The 21,351-nt window shown below is 47.4% G+C and overlaps 1 protein-coding gene across 1 annotated transcript in view; it reads left to right on the top strand.

The window, feature by feature from the left end:
• Positions 1–5,276: 5,276 nt before the first annotated feature.
• GPC3 (glypican 3) overlaps positions 5,277–21,351 on the top strand; it is a 149,189-nt gene continuing 133,114 nt past the window's right edge. Inside the window, exons 1-2 of the mRNA XM_065077611.1 lie at positions 5,277–5,582; positions 14,496–14,657. Coding sequence (XP_064933683.1) covers positions 5,423–5,582; positions 14,496–14,657 — 322 coding nt within the window. The 5' untranslated portion in view covers positions 5,277–5,422. The remainder of the gene's footprint in view (positions 5,583–14,495; positions 14,658–21,351) is intronic.

Genomic DNA, 21,351 nt, shown 5'->3' on the forward strand with positions numbered 1-21,351 from the left:
CATGCCATCGTGTGCAATGACCTTCCTTCATAACAAAGAAAAGAGTGGGAAGCCCAAAAAGGAAGGAGAGAGAAGAAGGTGCGGGGAGGGAACACAGCAAGTAACAGAGATGTTGTCCCTCCTGCTGCACAGTGGCTGGCCACTGCGGGAACCCATCGCTGGCCACAGAGCTGTCCTGTCATTGATGGAGGCTCTTCGTGCTGCTTGACATTGCTTTGTCCCGAGATCTCCTCCCTGGCTGGGACTCAATGCTTGTTGGGGCTGCTCCAAATACACTGACTCCAGCAACGACTCCTGATCTGTGTTGGTGAGGAAGAGGAATGCTGTGTCCCTAAAATTTCTTGAATTATGGCATATGAAAGTCACCACTGAGTCACTCACCTGCTCATCTACCCACAAAGTAGTGTTTGAGCAGCAGTCTAATGCTTCTGATACCTTTGGAAGAGCCTCATTACCATGCGATTGGAGACAGCTTCTGCATGAGCCTAGCAGAAATACTCAGCTAATATATCTCTTCACAGAGTTTTTGCATGTAATATTAAGCATTAAAATAATTTAATAAGGCATAAATCAGGTTTTATGTGGTGCCACTGCACAGGAAAAAAGTACTCCTGGAAAGGCACTTGAATACGTCGTGGCCGCCTTTGGAGTGGGAGCAATTTATATATTCAATATAACTTCTATTGGTTCTGCTGTAAATCCCACCTCAAAGCTTGTGTGCTTTTTGCATCTTACAGCAGGACTTCAGGAGTGTGTGCAGCCACATAACTCTTACTGGTCCGCAAAGATCCAGCCTTGCTTTGCACTTAGAGCGTGCACCGGGCACCACGTCGTCTGTTGCTTTGGCTGCTTGCGGAGCTCACTCTGTGCTGCTGAGCCTGTGCTGCTGTGGGGAAACGGGAGTGCAGCATCTCTCCGGAGTTAAACCCCCAGTGCTCCCCATGCCTGCGCTGAACTGTCAGTCTGCTGGCTCTGTGCAGGGCTGGCTCACAGCAGTGACCAGTAATTTTACATCCCAGCTCCCGCACGAGCGGGATGCCCGTGGCCTGACAGCCCCCGGCTGGTAATTGTTGGCAGCACTTCATTTTCCTAGGTGTATGCTCTGGGTTGATCCCTTCTGGGCTGTCTTCTGGCAGCATCTCTTCAGCTGATTAATCATTGGGATCATGATAAATGAAAATATCAGCCTGAGAAATGTCTGCCCTGTGCTCCCAGCAGAGGCAGCAGTGCACAGTGAATAGTTTTCTCACATTTCTTCTGCTTTGATTCATCTCAGGTGATTCTCTTCTGCCCGGGAGCCCTCGGGGACTGGCCTGCCAGCGCTCAGCCTCGCTCACTGTGAGCTGCAGAAGAGATGGGAATTGCAGACGGGGCAGTGGTGAGGAGCGCTACAAACGTCCTCCCTCCCAGACGGCTGCGTCCCGTGACCAGCATGCCCCAAACTCCAGCATGCCGCAGGTTTCATCCTTTCATAATGTGTTTTGTGTCCTCCAGAGATGTGGGGGGGTGTGGAAAAGCTTTTGAGCCACATCTTCTGTGTCAGTTCATTTATAGTTTTACCAATAACTGGATGGTTAGCTGTAAATCTAGCTGCCCCCTGCAAAACTTTTGTCTTATCTACAGTTAAGAGATAGTTTGGAAAAGTTTGGGTCTGGCTGGGATTTTATCCCATGAAATATTCTACAATTTCAGAAAGTCTTCTGTCCCATAGTGGTAGAGAAGATTTAAAAAATCTTGTAAACAAAGGGGAAATCCCCAAGACTGGAATGCAGAGATTTTCCAAGGTTCCGGGAGGCATTTCTGATGTGAGTGTGACTGAAACTGGTACATACTTGCAAAAAACCTCCAGTTCTGAAGTATTTCATTTTTGGAGACGTAAAGTAGTCTGTCCAGGTATTCTTGATGTACAGCTCTATTGACATCTGCAGTGTCCTGAAGTGATGCATCTCTCTGAAGGCTTCGCTGCTTCTGCTGTTTGATCTGCTCCCAACAAACTCCAGAGAGCTAGTGATTTATCAGCCATTGCTTTTTGGGGTGAGGAAAAGGCTAATGCTTTATGAATCTATCAGCATTCTTGTATGGCACATGGAATACAACATCCTGCCAAGGAAGGGAGGGATGTTTGCTACCTGGCAATCCATCATCTCTCCCAGTGCCCCATGGCAAATGCACTTTTCTTTTTTCCATCAAACAGCGTGTGAGTAGTGTTTTATAGCGAAGAGCTTCTCCCTTCTCCTCCTCCACAAGTAGTTATTAAACCCTACAAATGCAGCTTCTGCAGGATGCAGGATAAGATGGAAAGGGTCATTTTGACAGGGAGAAGCCATCATTACCTGCAGCTCTTGGTTTCAACAGGACATGCAAGATCTCAAGCCATGCAGCTGGGCTATGGTCAGCACATCGTGATCACAGCAGGAATGAGAAAGCCAGGCCAGAACATGCCCATGCAGGCTGACAGGTATTTGCTAAAGCATGGACATGTGTCAACAGATGCTCGAGGTTTTCTCTTTTCTCCCCTGCCCCACGGTGATTTCCTCTGCTATGGGCACAGCTCAGCTCACCTCGTCCCCGTGGAGCTCGCCCATCCCTTCCGTAGAGGAAGAGCAAGTGAAATGTGTTGATAGCCTGGTGAGTGTCTACTAGGGAGTATGAATCCCTCCCCTACATGTCTCCTTGGCGTTTTAATTGATTCAGGGTTTTCCCAGTGGAGAACTTCATAAGAGCATTTGATAAAATCAGCTACACGCGATCCTGCCTCTCATTACTTACAGGCTTGAGGCAGGTGGATGATTAAGTGAAATTTTTATGGTATGAGCAGTTGTAACAAAGGAAATTATCATCCTGGATATGAGACAACGACTTGGCTCTTACTACATCTGCTGGCAGACAAGTAACCCAGTGACTTTGCCTCTGATCTTGGAGCAAGTCATCTGCTATTTCCTCTGGGACAAACCTGCACTGGCTCCCCTTGGACATTAAAAGGACAAGACGCGTGGACGTGCGGCGCTCAGGAAAATTGCTTTAGACCTTCTTTGGGCTGTTGTGGTCCTGATGGATGTGGGAGTGTCTGCTGTTGTCACCCAGAGGATGCCTCTGCAGGCACGGCGTGGAGAGTGCCCTTTGGGCTCAGGAACTGGCTTCTGACATAGCTCCTTGCTGATAAACTTTATTTTTGCAGGGAGTCATTGTCAAGATAATGACAGATCCCACTGTGAAGCCAGATGCAGTAAAGGGCAGTAATGTTGTTTTCTAATTTGGTTTGAAATCTTAAAGCATTCCCTCATCTTAGCAGAGATACCTAAATGCTGCCTATTTGGCGCTGTATGTAATTCTTTGCTATAATGGCATGCTTGACAGTATCCGTGTACTTACCTGGAACAGTAAAAGCCTCCTGTACTTAATGAAATACACGCAGCAGGTTTGAAGATGAACACAGGGTATGCTCGAATGCCTTTTAGACAACTGTAATTCAGACCATAAACATAATATAGATTGCAATAGTGTATATAAAAGAGTGCTTCAAATACCAGCCTTTGTATTCTGCAGTTCAGCCCAATTGATTTCTAACCTAAAGCAATACTGTACCCAAAACACAAACTGTTGCATAAACATAACAAATCCATCACCAAGTCAATGAAGAAGATGCAGAAAAGATATATGAACTATCTAGCGCGACTCGGCTCGCATGGGCTGAAGCACATGTCATGGTCTTTCCTATAAGGAACCAGGAGAAATGAAAATGTGTGAAGGATGAATCCTTCTGCTGCCTGCTGAAATCGGGAGCAGTTTGCACTGTGGAGCACCTGCTCCCCTGAGCAAAATGAAGTTTCCAAATTCCTGCAAAGCAGGACTTTTGCTGCCCGGTTAATGCGAGTTTTGTCAGCCGTGCTTACTAGACACAATAAATGTATAATAAATAGTACAGTCTGCGGACAGCAACAGGCTCCGACAATCCATTAACCAACAAGACGTGTCACACATTCCAGCTTATTAGTCTCATATCCATAATATATTTTAACAATGTCTCCCTGGCAGGCATTTTCTTAGAACAAACACACAGGTTGGACTTCCATTTTTCATCCCTCTTCAAAATTTCAGAGTGGAAAAGAGCTGGTAGCAAGCCATTAGCGATAATTTGATCCTGTGCTTGCACTAGAAATTTAAACCAGATTTTTGTTCTGTGTTTCTGCTGAAGCTTGCTCCCTCATTGTTTTGCCCTGCAGAAGCAGCACTGTGCAGGCTGGGGGTGAGCAGTGAGGAGACAGACTGGGCAAACACCATTTTGGCAATTTTTTGTATGTGGCCCTTGCTTTTTAAATGAAGCTTTCCTTCACCCCACCCTGCTTGTTTCCCTTTTTATACAGCTCCTTGCCAAGCAACGAGCAGCATGGTCCCCTTCCAGGTGAGCACTCCTGGCTGGTATTTAGGGTTTCTTACTGGTGGGACAGAGCGGGGCTGTCCTGGATGCAGCTGTTTCTGCACCGAGGGTCCCTGTGGCTGGGGGATGCAGGGTCCTGCCAGGCCTGGGGGTCCCTGTGGGGGTTCATCTTGGTGAGTGAGGGCTGGAAACTGGTGGGGAACTGGCCTTGGTGGAGCAATCCAGCCTGCGCAGGCATGGCTGCCGGATTCCGGTGGAGCCCCTCGGATAACTGGCCCAGCACTCACCCAGGAACACCCCAGGCTGTCGGTCGGTTGGGAATGGGGGTGGCTGTGGTGGGACTAAGCTCTTCCCCACAGCTCACACTGTGGACAGTGGGGGCTCAACACATGGTTTAGTTACTCCCGACACAGCACAAAGAGCTCGCACTCCATGTGTACGTGCAAACCAGAGACCACGCAGCCTCTGCACCCCACGCCAGACGCACGCGTGGCACCGGGCCGGGTGGCACAGACAGCACCGGGGGAAGCGCCAGAGCGACACCCGGACCGGCGCGACCCTGCAGCGCTGCTGTCCCCGGGCCCGCGCGAACGCGGAGCAGCTGCTGCCAGCGGCGGGGCCACACCCCAGCGCGTGCACGGGGCCACACCCTAGCGCGTGCACGCGGCCACACCCTAACGCGTGCACGCGGCCACACCCCAGCGCGTGCACGGGGCCGCAGCTGTTCGTGCGGCAGGTGGGGCGCGCGCCGGGCGGGGCAGGGTGGGGCAGCCTCCCGCGCGCGCCGCGGAGCCAATGAGCGCCGGGGCGGTGCCGCGCTCTGGGCAAGTTTGCCGGTACCGGAGCGGGCACCAATCAGCTCAAGGGCCGGCTCGGGGGGGGGGCCAATGGGCGCGCGGCGGGGCGGGCTGGGGCGGTGCGCGCGGAGCCCGTCCCGGTCCCGGCGCTGAGCTCCGGTGCGCAGCAGCTGGTCCCGGTGAGAGCCGGCCCGCGGGGGGATGCCTGCCGGTGGGGTGTAGAGGAGCGCCCCGGTGCCCCGGGAGGATGTCGGGGAGCGGCGGAGCGCTGCTGCTGTTGCTGGCCGTGCTGCTCGGCGCTCCGCGGAGTGCGCAACCGGCGGGGGAAGCCGCCTGCCGCTCGGTCCGCGCCGCCTTCCAGGTGCTGCAGCCCGGAGCAAAGTGGGTGCCCGAGAGCCCCGTGCCAGGTGAGACCGCCGGGCCCCGTGGCTTGCTGGCCGTTCCCTCCCGGGGCTCGCCGGTGCCCTGAGGGTGGCGGTTTGCCGTGCCCGGGGGCTGTTCGGGTGCGGGGCGACACGGCTGCAGCAGCCCGGGAGGGGAGCGCGGGGAGGTCGCTGTGCGGCTGCGGGACCTGCGGAGCCGGGTGCGCGCTGCCCGCTCTCCCGCGGGGAGCTGCTCTGTCCCGGCTGCGGGGCTGCCGGCCGCTCGGTGACGGCGACCGCCGGGTTCCGCGCTTCGGGGGCCGCTCCGGGTTAAAACGGAGTCTGCGGTTACGTCCCTGCCATGGAAATCTGCTGGCTGAGCGGGGTTCTTGCTGTCTGGTTTTTTTTTTGTTTTGTGTTTTTTTTTCTTTTTTTTTATTTTTTTTTTTTTTTTGGAGGGATCTATTACTTGGCGGATGCTTATGTGCGAACTTCTGCTGCCGGGCAGAGCTGTGCGCTGCCTGCGGAACCGGCCGCCCGCTCGCTCCTGCCGGGCGCGCTTATCCGGTGCTCGGTGCCTGGTAGAGCGTGGCAGCCCCGCCAGCGAGCGGAGCCACCGCGCACCCGCCGCGTCTCTGCTGGTCCTGGGGCTGCCGGAGCTGTTTTCCACAGCGCAGCGTGTGCCAGGCAGCGCTGTGATGAGCAAAGCTGTCATCTGAGGGGAATCCTGCTCTGGAGCGAGCCTCCGGGAGCATCCAGACCCGCATCCCTAGCCTGAGCTCAAGGGCTGCCACAGCTCCAGCAAACGGGGCTGCAAACAGGCGGCAGTGCGTTCTGTAAGCCGTGCGTGTGCCGGGCGGGGGTTGTTACCCCTTTGGACGAGGTGTTACTGTGCTGTGCAATTCGCCTGTGTGGTGCCGCACCAAACCTCACCACCTACATCCTACAAGGCTTCTTTCAGTATATATGCTGTGTTCTTATTTTAAAATGTGAGCGAAATAACTGAGTGCTGTGGCTTTTAAAGGTCCCTTTTCAGCTTTTTGGTAACTAGGGAGCGTCGGCTCCTCCAGGTGGGTGGCTGTGCGCTCAGAGTGTGTGTACACAAGGTGATAGGATTTGATAGCTGTGTTACAGAGCTGCCTGGGGAGCTCAGGTGCTGTGCGTTAGGTTAAATACGCAGCAGCAAATAACTGCCCTGAAAAGCTTGAGATCAAAGTATGAAAAGAAAGAGGTAACAGGCAAATGTGACAGGCAGGGGAGGTGCAATGACATCATTGCCAGCACTAGCTGCTTTTAATAATGATGTGTTGAGTTATGTTTCTTGTATTCAGTGTTGCACAGGCTAGAAATACAAGACTTGCTTCAGCAACAATCTGCTGCAGCACAGGAGGAAGCGGGGAAGCAGGGTGCCCAGGGCTGCGACTGCGAGGTCTTGTCTGCTGGTGCAAATCCCAAATCTTCTGCTCTGTAGAACTGCAGCGATGCCTCAGCTTACCACCAGCTGTGAGATATAGAGGGAGAATTTAGATTTAAGTCTTGGTGAGAAAGCACCTCCCTTGCTGCCCAGGGAAGTGGTAGAGTCACCATCCCTGGAAGGGTTTAAAAGGTGTTTAGATGAGGTTCTTACGGACATGGTTCAGTGCTAGAGTTAGGTTATGGTTGGCTTGATGATCCTGAGGGTCTCTTCCAGCTGAAGTGATTCTATCCCTTCCAATCTTTACATCCCCTTGTACTTCCCATGTAATTTTTGACTCTTCATGCTCCTAGCTGCAGGAGGAGCATTTCTTCTCTCCCCATCCTGCAGGACCTCAGTCTCCTGGTCAGCATGGAGCCAGCACTGGAAATACTTCGCGATTAAATGTTTGCATGGGGAGTTGCAGGGAGGCGAAAGAGCTGCTCTTATTGCCACTAAAATGACAAATTCTGTTGCTCGTAATCAAAGAAATACCTTCCCATGCTTCTGTGAGAGTCAGTGAAATAACTTTCTTGGAGCTTTTGCCTGGACATTTTCTTTCCCAGCAGGATTCAGGTTGCTGGAGTTGCTCAGTTGTGCTCTTGCTGCCCTGGGAGCCCTGTCCACATCCCTGGTCTTCAGGAGGTGGAAGGAGCCCTTTGCCTCTCTGCAGAGCCTGTGGGTAGCTGGATCAATATCTCATAATAGGGCTGGTGTTTCAAGTGAATGCTTCCAGCTTGTTATGGTGATAAAGTTCCCACATATCAAATAGAAAGTGGATTTTACATTTGCCTAAGTACATAAACTTGAGCATAATTACAGCAATGACTGCTTGCTTATACCTCAGATCTGGCCCATCTTGCATGACTCTGTGTAGTAATTACACTTCAGAGGACTTGCTTCTCCTGGTAGCAGCTGCATAAATCTCTGTAATAGGGGAACATCACTCAAGGACTATTTCCCAGGCTTCTGTTTATTGCTTTTCTTCCTTTCATACATCTGTCAATTAAAAAAACAGTTTTGGGGTTGCCAGCCACAAATCACTGTGGAATCAATTCTGAAAACCTTTGCCTATAGATCATATCACCTCAGAGAAACTGAGGGTTTAAAAAACTTACTTAAAATGTGGAGTTTCCTGATGCAAACAGAAAAAAATGACTCCTGGAAGCCACATTTTGCATTAAGAGCGGTCATGGCTGAAGGCTTAAGAAGAGGAAATGCTGCTGAGTTGCAACACATGCATGAGAAATGTCCCACAGCTCCATTTTACTGGATCAGTGGTGCGTGGGCTGGGGGGACATGGGCACAGTGCTCCCATAGGGGAGCCCAGCCACACCAGGTTGATATTTTTAATTAAAAAGATGCGAGGGAAGTGTCGTGCTGTTTCGTGAGCGGTATTAATGTTCCAAGAGCAATCGTAGCTGGAGGCGTGCATCAGGCAGTGAGCAGAAACTTGGTCTCCTCTGGTTCTGCAGCCTGGGGACCAGGTTTTTGCAGCTCTGGAGCACGCTTTGGCACGCTTGGAGGTGGGGAGCAGCACGACCTAACTACTGTCAGCTGTGGCTGACTGTTTGGAGGGGTGGGAGGATGTAATAATTCATGCCAACGGTTTGAGCTAGATGAGGAGCCTGGTGCTGGAGAGGAGCAAAGGCAGCATGATGGGAAAACACTTTCCATAGCCTTTTCTGAAGTGGAAACTTCATGCCAGCTCGTGAGCCAATGACTTAATAACTGTGCTGGGGCGACTTAATAACTAAATTATTTTTTTCTTACACTACCTGTCTTGGTTTTCTCCTTCCTTTTGTCTTTTCCCTGCATAATTTCTCAGGTATAAACAGTAACTTGAATTTCCATTTTTTTTTTCCCGGTCTGTTTTTTCTCTCATCTTTGCTATTCGGATTTCTTTGTGTTTGTGGTGACACTGTGGATAATTGGGCTGGTGTGTGTGGGTAGAGGGGAAGGGGTGAGTTGCTGCCTTGCTAAGATGGGGAGAGGGGATGGGTGCCTCTGCCCCTCATTGCATGGAAGCTGAGGAATATTGTTCTCAGCAGAAATATCTGCTGGTGGGTCCATCTTCCTCCTCCCACAGCACAGTGCAGTTTCTAGCTTTTTGTTCATTCTCTTTGATGGAAGTAAATATGGATTTGCCCTAAGAAAACAGAGGAGGAGAACCTTTTGCTTTTGGAGTTGAGGTATAAAGCTTGACAGCTGGCTGGCCGAGCATGTCAAACTTCTTTCTCTCTTTTATTTTCTTTTCTTTTTGACAGCTGGTGTGTACCAACATCCCAACTCTTCCCGCTGGCCTCAATGCACCTTTGCTTGTGAGCTGGCTCCCTTTGTACTCCTGCTCTATTATCGTGTTTTTCCTGAGTGGGACTAATGATACTCCTCCCTGTGCAGCCTTTCCATTTAGCTTAGTATGGTGGTTTAAGATCTTAGTTTACTAGATAATTGAGTTTTCTGTTCTTAATTATTTCGGGCCTGCAAGTTGCTCTCTTGATAGTTAAGAGAGCAGGAGCAGAACCCTAAAATTTAGTAACCTCCCCAGGCAGTGGTTTTATAGTGAGATCATTAAGTTTATTTTTTTTCCCGGGGGTTAATTTGAACAACATCCTGAACGGTGTTCTTCAGAGTCTTTGGAATGGCTGTAGAGTTTGTGCGTGTGACTGTAATGAATGTGTGTGGTGAGTGGGTGCCCACAAATTAACTCCATATTTTTGATGACAGTGTTGTTGATCCATTTGTACATTTGTTAGGAGGAAACTCTTACTGTGTAAAACCTTTTTATTTTCTCCGTAACTTCTTTTAGAAGATGTAATGTTATAGTGTGTTATATTTGTGTGGCAATTGTCTGGCCAACATTGTAAGACTTGGGGGGGAATCAAGAGTCGGATTGCCTTGTGAAACACAAGGTGGAATAGAAAATAAAGGATAATTAAGCAGTAATAAATATCCTATGTAGTACTAATGCTATTCCAACTTTAATCATCTATTGAATGAGGTTGGTTTATAATTTATATCTCCTTAATTAGGTTTTAAAAAGATCAGCGCTTAACCCAGGTTCTGATCAGTTGCATCTCCTGTTCCCCAAAAATTCCGAGCATTAAAATCCAGTAGCCGATTCATGAGCCCCTACACGCATAATTTAACAGAAGGTTTTTAATTAAAGAAAAAAAGTATTGAAACAGTTGTGGCAAAATCCACTATATTTAAAGGTTGAATCACTGCTTTTATCTGTTTGAAGCATGATGCGGAGTGTGAAACAATTAGAGAAAGAAGATTAACACAAAGCTGCGGCTTTATGGGTAATATTAACAAACTGGTGAGCTAAGAGGGCAGGATGAAGCCCTCTGACATTTCCAGACTGCAGAAGGTGAAGATGCCGCTGCACGGGGTAGCAGAGCCCTCCCGTCACATGGGGGTAAGGCTGCAGGAATGTAACACTAAGCAGAGCCAGGTTCTCATTTTTGCAGTGCCTGGGGTGAATTTTTGGGGAATGTTAATCTGATTTAAGCTGCTGTTGGATCTGGGTGGGCAGGCTTGTGTGCCCCAGTGGAAAGCACGGCTTGTCTGCCTGTATCAGATGACAGGATTGGAGCGATCCTGGGATGCTTAAAATCAAAATACACTCCTTAAGCCTCATGAAGGAGTCCCAACTGCCTGTGGATGATCTCAACAGGCTTTTTTTTTTTTTGACATTTATTCCACTTAAAAGTTTTTCACGTCTGCTGTGCTAACCACCTATCTGTGGGAATAATTGTACATCAAAGTAAAATTTAATGCTTTAGATTCGCTGCTAGCCAGTCTTTGGTAAAACTTCCCTGTGTCAGAAGAAGGAGCGAGAGGGAGAGTGCTGCGGAAATTTCTGCAGCTGTGAAGATTGGTTCTGTCAGCTAGGAGTGTATGCACAATCACTGCAGCATTTACACTGCTGTTCCCCAAGATGGCATAAACGGCCTGGCGCTGTGAGGGTGCCCGGCATCCCTGCGCCTGTGGAAGGGTCACATCCAGCTCCTCCTCACCCATGCGAGTTGGGTGTCGGAGGGTCAGGCTCCCGTCCCTAGCATTGCGTCAGTATCACTGGTCTTGCAAGGATTGGCAGGTGAGCATCAAAATGCAATTTAATAAAACTGTTGGAGTAATTCATGGGACACTTTCTTTCAAAAATGATTTTGTATTGATTTATAGCAAAAGGAGGAGGTTGTTTGCAAGGACTGAGACTGGCATTACAAGGTGTAATGACTTGAAACTTTCAGAAAAAGAGGGAGTGTGTGGGCTGGGAGATAAAAACAGTCTTAACAGTAAGGGCCATTAGGCATGGGAATGGGCTTTGCAATCTTGCAAGTCAGAGCTATCACTGGAGGTGTTTGTGTTAGATAAAATGTCTAGAGGGGGTAGACTGGGAGGCAGCAGGTTGGATTTGATGACTCACAGGACCTTTTCCATTGTGTTTATGCAGCCAAAAAATGTGTGGCAGTTTAATTCATGCTAGTGTCTGGTCCATAAGCTTGTGGTGTCGTCTCAAGCATTCAAGTCTCTGCATCCACCACGCTTCTGGAGCACCCACAGCTTGCACAGGTCTGAGCACTTGGGGTGCAGGATCCGGGTCTCTTGGGTGATGCTGCAGCAGGAGCGCAGAAGAGGGTCCTCCAAGCAATGGCATGAATAGACCCCCAACATATTTGCTGACTGAAAAGCTCTGTCCCTGTGTCATTGATGTCTGCTGGGGTCAGTGGGGTGCATTAGTGGCTCCTGGGGGACTGGGCTCCTGGGCATCAAAACCTCCTTTCCTTACTGCTGGGGCTTACAGATGGGACTGCTTGGGTCTGTTCGCCATCTGGGAAAATAGCCGGCAGATGGGCATCAGGCCCCTGTTCCTTGGCTCTCTGTAGCAACACGCTGCCCCAAGAAGGACTCTGTCCCCGGTGGCTGATAAGAGCCTGTATTGACCTGTTGCATTTACTGTGACGTTTCTGGTCACCAGAGTTAGTTGGCTATCTCTGTAAAACATTTTAAGCTGTCAGAGTTAATTCCCGTGTTCTTTCCTCCTCCTCTGTGGTTGCTCTCCTACAGCATGTGTCTGTCTTTCTTTACTTACTTCACAAAAAGCAAAATCCATTTAAGGGGAGAAATTGGCTTAATTGCTAAAAAGAAGGATGGGAGGTGAGTAGGTGACCTTGCTGCTTCCTATCCCTGGCTTTCACTTGCACAGCTCTCTTAATTGCCCACTCTCAGATTGTCTGTATTGGTATTTCCATTAATCGTGGAAGGCTATTTTTTTTTATTTGAAATGTGACCTAATATAATAAATATAGGAGGAAATAAGGTTTGTATTAACAATAAATTCATGGCTGTATTGTAGTGTTAAAGGGACCGTGCTAAGCCTTTTTGCGGTGTAAATTGACTTAGATTTGACTTTAAAAAACCTCTTAAACTTGCTGTTCTATAACTGCTTCTCTCATTAATGCAGTGTCTTGCTGTTACGTGGTCTTATGGTCCCTGCTATTTTTTTTGATGCATGAAATACCTGTCGCTGTGCTCCTCTGGCATGGGGCAGCTCACAAACTGCTGAGCCTCCATCTTTAGATGTCAGTGGCACTGATTCTGTCGGAGGGCTTGATGGAGGAATTTGTGCTGTGTACTCTGTTTTGTAGAAGGGAAAATTGAGGCACCAGGTAGGGATGGTGGTGTGGGTCACCCTTTGCCATGTGCTGTTTTGCAGCCATGGCAGGACTTGCAGTGGTTAAAGCTCCTTTTGCACGTGAAATGCGTGTCAGACGAAGTGTTTAATGTTGTTTTTCCCAGGCTGTGCCAGGGGAAGGGATGGGGCTGGAGAGAGGAGGGTTTCTGCTGTCGCTGAGCCCTGACAGCTGGTTTTCTCGCTGCGATGTGCATCGCTCCTCTTCAGCAGGTACACGGTTGAACTGACATTAGTATTAATCCTGTTCTTCTAGAGTACACTTGCAAAAGTGAGTTTTGACTCTTTCTAGTAATTAGTGAGACAGTGGATGTGAGTAATCCTTCTAGAGCAAAAACCTGATTTACCAAACTTGCTTTTATTGAGGGGAATAAAAACCTCCATAGCAAAAGGGAAGTCAGAATGAGGGTTGAGAGGTGTGCGGAGCCTTCAGCCCTGTCTGGGCTGTTGTTCCCTGGCTTGGGGGCTGCTTCCTAATCCTGGTTCTAGGCAGTGCTGAGCCTAATGGGAAGCTGCTCCTGCAGCCAGGGGCATGCTGCAGTCTGGGTGGCAGATACTGAATTGGGAGGTTCTTGCTGCTGCCTGGCCCTGGATAGCTGGTTTTAATGGAGTTGTTGCTTACTGTTCCAGTTTCTAACAGCAGCATTAGATTAGATGTAGTTTTGCATGATGAGGGCCACAGTTTGCTATTGAAAGCTGATTGAGAATGAGACTTTATGTTGCTTCCGCTTCCAGCTCTTCTGTTACGTGAACCCAAAATATGTTTGTTTTTTTTTCTTGATTTTATTTATCACCTTTTAGCTAGCAATACTTCTCTTAAAATTGTCTACTCCTTCCAGGAGTGAGAGCTTTGGGAATGTCAAAAACCAAAGTTTAGCATCACTGACCAGTGCTTTGAGTTGCAGATTGAACTGCCGGAGCAAGTGATGTTCCTTTCGCCATTGTCCCCTGTTTTATTTCTCTACCATTCTGGTGCCAGGGTGGAGGTGCTGCCCATGCATTCCTGCAGCCACATGTCTGCTGCTCAAATTTTGTCCTTTGCAGTGCTCAGGGTGTGCCTCAGGCCCCGTCCCTCTGCAGTGGGACTTGCACAAGTGAAGTGATGGACCTTGGGCTTTCCCTGTTGCAATGGAGGAAGGATGGGATGGTGAAATTGCTGGGAGGACTCAGGAGATGTATGCTATTTAGAAGTCTGCACTAAAAAGAAAAAGTAAATTGTTATTGTTGTGCCCTCCTGTTGTTACTGTTATTGCTGTAGATGCAAAAGGATGGAGATCCCAGGCAAATAACACAGTTATTATTTGTTTTAAGTTGTTTTAAATCTTTATGCAAATTACAAGCATAGCTTGTGTGCTGAGCTACGCACATTGCTCTACTCATTGTAAATCCTTCAAATCCTGGCTCCTTTTTCCATCTCCTGCTTCATCTCCTCTGGCTGCCTGCTGCTCTTTGCAGATGTCCCGGCAGGAGACGGCGGGGCGATGCTCCGGGGGTGCGGGCGGGAGACAGCGGGGCAATGCTCCGTATCACTCGGCACTGGCACGTCGGTGGATGGAGCGTGTGGGAGCCGCAGTGCGCAGCGTGCTGGCAGGTGTGCGCACCAGCTCTCGGGGGCGATTGCTCAGCAATCCTTTCTCTGCATTATCAGTCTTCTCCTTTGGCTGAGCCGCTTGCTCAGGACAAATTCCAGAAATGTCATCGATTTGCCCAAATAGTAATTGCAGCAATGTGGAGTTGGTTTCTTCTCCACTCCCAGCAATTCCACCTCCTAATGCAAATTTTCTGCCCTTCTTGTGTCTCTCTCCAGGGTTGGATCTGCAGGTATGTGTCCCCAAGGGCTTCACGTGCTGCTCGAGGAAGATGGAGGAGAAGTACCAAGCGACAGCCCGCATGAACATGGAGCAGCTCCTGCAGTCTGCCAGCATGGAGCTGAAGTTCCTGGTCATCCAGAACGCTGCTGTTTTCCAAGGTGAGCGTGGTGGGTGAGCCAGGCAGGTGGTGGGAGGAGGAGGCACTTCTGCTCCTCTTCCTCAGTGCCGGGCAATCAGAAGAGCAGGTGGTTGGAAGCTTTCTGTTCACTTGGTTTCATATATTTGTGTATATTACATATGGTTATTTGTGATAAATAATACACCTGATTGTGTATATGGCTGCTCAGCAGGGCTTGTCCTAAATATTCCCGCAGCTGAAAAAGCAAATGTAAATTTAAAGTCTAAACCTCTTCAAGTGCAATTTTAAAAATAAATGAAAACCCACTTCTCCACAAATTAAACTATCTGTGCAAGTACTGTCTTGTCTGATTCTAACAGTCCCAAAGCCCATGTTGCAGCAATGTGATCTGCTTGCAAAGCCAGTGTAATGCTTGGTAAGCACCTGACTAAAACGTGTGTATTGATTATTATGATCCACTGCAAAACAAAGGTGGCTGTTCCATGTGAAGGTGGGTAGAGGCCCCTTGTTCACAGGCGCTGCCCCTCGTGCTCTGCTCGCCCCGGGGTGTCTGGGTGCTTGGTGACCCCAATGCAACGCTGTTTGGTGGCCGCTCTCTTCCTTCTCTAATGATGTGATGTGTTGCGTTTTTAGCAAAACTGGTCTTTAACAAGTATTTTTCTACTGTGGATACACACCAGTTTGTATTACTTATATCTGCAATCAATTTTTTAGGACCTTTACACAAGAAAAACTTATTCCATCCATGGTTAATGTGCAGTGAAATGATTGCTTGTTTGAGTGCTCTCCTATTGAGGTTCCATTGTTCTCTATTAATGGTGTTTTTGCCAATGTTGAAAAAAGAAGGCATGAGCAATCAAGCAGTTTTTTCCTTCATGCTGATATTTTTGCAGAATAATTGATTTATTTTTGTTCATGCCTTGCTAACAGCAAGACCTAAAGCCTTCTAAAGCTGGTGAGATTATGGCAAAGCTCTGTTCTGGTCCACAACTGACTGATAAAGTCTAATGTGTTGTTTTTCTCAATGTAAGATCAAATAAATTAGTGAGGAGGTAACAGTGTATTTTTTTTTCTCCCAGTGCTTCTTAATACAGTGACCATTAAGTTCCAATTCTGCTAAACAGAATGGGAATGAAATTTATGAGAGATTGGTTTCCTAGGCATTGGAAATGTGGAGTAGTTTCAGAGGTGGTGAATAACCTGGGTGGAATACATAGTGTCTACCTCCTCCCCTACCATTTGACAAAGACATTATAATGTTAGAGTTTCTGTTATGTGTAGGAATGACACCCTGTGTTACTGCAGGTTGTGCACAGCATAGCAGAATCGGGTGCTTTAGCTCTGAACTTTCTGCCACTTCTGGACAGAGTTAAATCCCTTGTTTTGATATTTTTATTTTATTTTATTTAAGTGTGATTTCCATCCTGGTCATGAGAGCGCTTTTCCTGTGCAGGGCTTTCAGAGCTGATGTTACTTTGAAAAGCCTCGGTATGCTGAATTGCCATTCTTCTTTGTGGTGGGGAAGAAAAGTGTTTAATTGAAGAATTGCTCACTGCTGCTTGTTATTAAAAAAGATCATGACTAATTTTAAAGATCTTTTGCAATCCCATTGTAGAAGAGGAATGCCTAGCTGGAACCATTGCTTTAATTACCTCATATAAAATGTTTTGTACTTGCCAGGGCAGATTATTAGACTTCAAATATAATGTACTTTAAGTTTAGTCTCAAAGTCTGCAGAAGAGCACTTTTTAATATAGGTGGATTTTTTTGATTGCTGCTTGTTCAGGAGTATTTTGTTGGCTGCGGTGCCAGAGGCTGGTCCAGCTATAGAAATTGTGCTTGAACCCAACATACGGTGTCGGATTTCTTGTCTTTTGGCACTGCTAATGGTAGGAGACAGGCTTCTGCCTCTAGGCATCACTAAAGAGCTGGTGCTGGCAGGTGATGTCTCACATCAAACCCCACCAGTATGCTGTTGGCTTCATCTTGTATCACCAAGGTGTGTGCTGGGACAGCTGGTTGCAGGAAGATTGCTGCTGCCCTGGCACAGCTGGGGAATGTGGGATGCCCATTGCATGGAGGTGTATGATGCCCATAGCAGGGGGGATGCTGGAGCGTTCAGGGAAGAGATACTTGTGACATCGGAGCTCCTGTGGTCCCTGAGCATCCCCTGCAGGTCCTGCTGCTGTGTGGTGGCTCTGTTTGAAGCTGGGAACAGATGCCTTGTGGCTTCAGGAGTTGGGACCGTGGGAGTAGGACAGCTCGAAGCAGTGCCAGCTCTGCTGGGGAGAAAGCTCTGCCCGTGTTTCTTGTGTCGGGTTGTTCCCAGTGTCTGCTGGGGACCCTGCACTGAGGATGGGTAATGGTGCCAGTCTCTAGACCAGGGTAGTATGTTGGTACGGAAACACAACCTAAGCACTCATATTACAAACACAAGCATGAAACCCTTCAGAGTTAATTTTAATAAGTTTAGTCTGGCATCTAAAGGGACCGCTACTCTGACAAAGAAAATCTCACCCAGATGTTATTATTTTGCACCAAATTTAATTTCTTCCCGCTGAAGCTAGAGCAGCATCTCTACTGATAAAGATCAAGGGAAATTGTCTGGCATTTACAGAAAATCTCATCCAGGCCTATCTGTTACAATGTTCACTTAGCAAAGTTTATTAGATTATTAGTTTTAGACCCTTGGGCTTTTTTGTTCTTGCAGTTAAGAAGGAAAAATTCCAACAAAAATCCTCCCTTTGCTAAATTTAAATGGTACAATTAGCTCCTGGTCTTATCTTACAGGCATTTTTAAAAATTATGAAGATGATTTAAGTAGTGATATAATCCTTTGGAAACTTGCTGCGTTTGACAGTGTTAAAATGGATTGTAGCTGCCTTGACTGCAGTTAAATCTTACTCTAGGAATTCTTTGGGGCAGGTTTTTTTGTTGTTATGCAGTGCAACCGTGCTGGTATCTGCCTGTATGTGCGCTTCTCAGTTCAGGTTCTCAGCTGATGGCTAGGCAGTTCTAAATTGCTCTGAAGTTCTCATCCAAATTAACTAGTGACTTAGTGCAACTAACCTGCTGTGGCAAACTGCGAGAGTCCTGCCTACACTTGGCTTTATCTCAACCTTAGATTTAGACTGTTTGGTGGGTTTTTTTTGGCCCTGCAACCACCTCATGTTTTTCTATTAAAACAATAGAAAAAGCTCTCGACAGACCCTATTGATTTCCTAAATATTACGTCTGAATCTGTGAATGTTTCAGCTTTGTGAAACTCGAACAGGAAAATACCAGGGTTGTTCTTGTGTGTGGGATTTTTATCTCTTTTTTTTCCCTTCTGTTCCCTGGGGTTGGACTGTGTGCATGTTCATCGGTGTGATGCCTCCTGCTTCTCAAGTGTGGGAATTTTCTTTTGAGCGATCACTTAATTTCTTGTCTTGCATATTGACTGTATTGCACTGTAAATAATAGAAAATGAAAGCTATAGCAGCTGCTCAGATACAGCTCTCATGATACACTCCTAGTTCTTTGTCCAAGTGAAAAGGTACTTTATAAAAGGGGAAAGTGTGCAACACTGAAGCACAGAAAGACCCTCCAATGAAAGAAAAGCCTCTGCACCTATTGCTTTGTGTAGGACTTGCTGGTAATCTTCCTCTTCCAGCAAGCAGGAAGCACAGGCATGGGAGAGCTGTCTACTGTAATGCAGTGTGCTTGTGGAGACAGTTGCTTTCATTATTTTCAGTGATTGCTCAAACAAATGATGAGCAGGATCTTGTGTTGTCCTTTTGCAGCCCCGGCTGTTGACGTGAGTCAAATCCAGGAGCCGCTCTGTGCGTGGTGCAAAGGCTGAGCTGTTGGGACATGTCTGGCCGCTCTGCCACCTCCTTGCGGTGATGGGCGGGCTGCTGGAGTGGAGTAGCAGTGGTGTAAATCTTGAGATATGCTGTATACCTGTTTCTGACCCTGAATCTAGCTAGCCCACCGCTTGCGTGGGCGCAGAGATTGCTTCCACTCATTTCTCACAAAGTCCTGCGGAGCTGCTGGGACTTGGCTGGAAGTGTGGGGGACGTTGGGAAGGCAGGAGTGCGATTACCTGAACTGGAAAATTGGCTGGGTGCTGCAGTGAATCCCCCTTAGTGAAAGCCTGTAGGCTTAAAATTCAGGACTGATCTGTTTCATCTCAAAGGCAATGGCATTTAACCTTCTGCAAATGGCAGCTGGAAGTCTGAAGAAGCTCTGTTAGGTACCTAAGGGGAGCTTGCAGGGGCTATGGAGATTTGAGGAGCTTTTGGGGTGTGTGTATTGGTGTAATTTCTAGAAAGACCGATATAAATCAATACAGATAAACCTGCCTGTACGTGTATGGTATTCTTGTATTCGTAGGAGAGTTATGTTTCTTACTCCCTCTGGAGCTGAGCCCGTGGTGCTTCTGGCAGAGCAGGTGGTGTGGGGAGGATGTTGGTTCATCTCCTCTTGTGTGCTGCGGTAGGATGAAGGCAGAGCTGTAACTCTTAGTCCTATTGGGCGACTCTGAGGGCTGTAAATCCTCCATTAGGCATAAATGAAGCCATTTTTGTTATTTATAGTTATTTACACTATCCATTCATATCTGTCAGGAACGAAGGCAGTTTTGACATTGCAAGCTTCTATCAGGTTATCTTTAATCAGTTTTAGAGGCACCTAAGCCACAAATATATCAAATAGCCAATCCTAATGTTGGAGTCCTCTAAAGTATGACTGAATTATTTATTTTGTTATGATGAAAATGTCTGGGCTTTATTGGGTTTTCTTTGAAGAACTTGATTCTGCTTGAAGTCTAGAAGATAAAAGATCAGCGATTGTCTCTCCAAGTTTCTTATTCTGAATCCTTCAAGGCTTTTCATTTTTCACGAGCTGCTGTTACTTCTTTAGAGTCAAGGTGAGGGAGCTGAAATCTCTTTTATTCTATTAAAGAGGTTTAAGTGTAGAAAAAGTTTTATCTTTACTAATTATGCCTTGCATGAGTAAATCCGAGATGAAGGCAGCATCAATTAGCTGAGGAGATGGGCTGCGTGGTGGGAGCTATTGCACGTTAATCACTGAGAAGAGTCCACTGATACCAGCGCTGCCCAGCAGAGCTTGTGTCTTATTGTTTGGAATAGCTTAATACTCCAGTGTTGTTAAGCCAATTAAGTCTGACAATGCAGAGGAGTCTTTCAGGTATCAGTAGTAGGAAGAGCTTTGGTGGACAGGCTTTAGCACCGTGCTTCTAGGGATTTTGGCGTTAGCTTCTTGCACAGCTTTTCTGTGCAGGAGAAAAGTGATTAGGGTTAACCAAATAAATGTAAAAAACTAAAAAAAAAACTAAAAAAAGCCCAACAACTTAGCAGTAGTCAAATGTGATATGAGTGGAGTGGTCAGCTTAACACCTGCAGGTGTGTTGTGAAAAGAGCATGTGAAAATGTGAACTCTTGCTTGTGGGCCCGTAAAATATCGAGCTGACATTTCAGGGTGGACTCAAAGAATGAATTCATTTTTGGAACAGAATATCAGAATTCTAATTAGAGTAAATAAGCACCACAAATAAATCTCTGTATCGTCTTGTAATTCCTGTGCCTAATTAGTGCTCTGCTAACCAAAGACTCTCTGTATCCTTCTCTGATTCACCTATTTCCACAGCAGCAGTTCTCTCTGAAAGCTTCTTGTTTTGTTGTTGTTGTATTTTTTTTTTATTAATGTGTATTTAAGATAGGAATTGTTTCACTGGGTCAATTTGGGCCAATATTCTGCCTTTGGCAGTGGTTGGATACACAAAGTTTGCACTGGAAAACTGTGGTGATGTGTTTCCCAGGTTGATAACGATGTTCTAAACCGATGATTACAGGTAGGTGGAAAGAGCTGTCTGCATGATGAGAGATCTCTGGTTGTCAGAATTGGTCTAGGGAGGTAATGTTTCCTTTCAAATAACCAGAACTTATTGTTCATAAATCACAGTTAATCTGTTTATTACACTAGCATACGAAGCTGGAAGTCTGGAGTGTGCTATAATGCTTAGCTTTAGGAGCACAGCTGTAATAGTAGCAGCAGTTTCAAATGATTTGAAATTGGGGGATCAGCAAAATGCAGGAGTTTGTGGAGGCTCTGGGCATTAAAAATGACTGCTGAGGATTGATGAGTTTCTTTAACAAATTGTAAAATCCATCATGCAGGAGTTAGGGCATGAAACTGCCCTCCTGAGCCGCATAAACCATGGGTTTGGAAGTATTGCATGACAGTGCATGCTACCAGGAAGGGAGATTTTGAAAGATGTTTGGTTTTGCTTTTCTTTCTTCCTCTCGCTGCCTGACATATCAATGCCAGGATGGCGCTGACACACAGCTCCCCAGGCTCTGGCTGTGCTGGATGGGGCTGCTCCCAGGAGGAGCCTTTTGGTGCTCATCGTGGTGCTGAGCCTGAGATGTGGGGCTCTCCTCTTGTCTGGGAATGATTCCCGCTCCTCTGCTTCAGCCTATACCAGAGTGCTCGCATTTCCCGTCATCTTCCAGAACTTCAAGCACATCTTGGACAGCTTTGCTAAGCCTTTGCAGCTGAAGGGGAGCTCAGCATGTACACCAGTGGCCTCTTATGCTCCCATCTGTGTTTCCATGTGGACAGGGCCTCTCTGGGTCCCCATGCTGGGTGTCCGTGAGCTGAGTGCTGCAGGACGAGGCTGCATCGTACCCTTCGCAGAGGTCTGGCAGCCA

This window comes from Columba livia, chromosome 12 (assembly GCF_036013475.1).
Source record: "Columba livia isolate bColLiv1 breed racing homer chromosome 12, bColLiv1.pat.W.v2, whole genome shotgun sequence".
NCBI lineage: Eukaryota > Metazoa > Chordata > Aves > Columbiformes > Columbidae > Columba > Columba livia.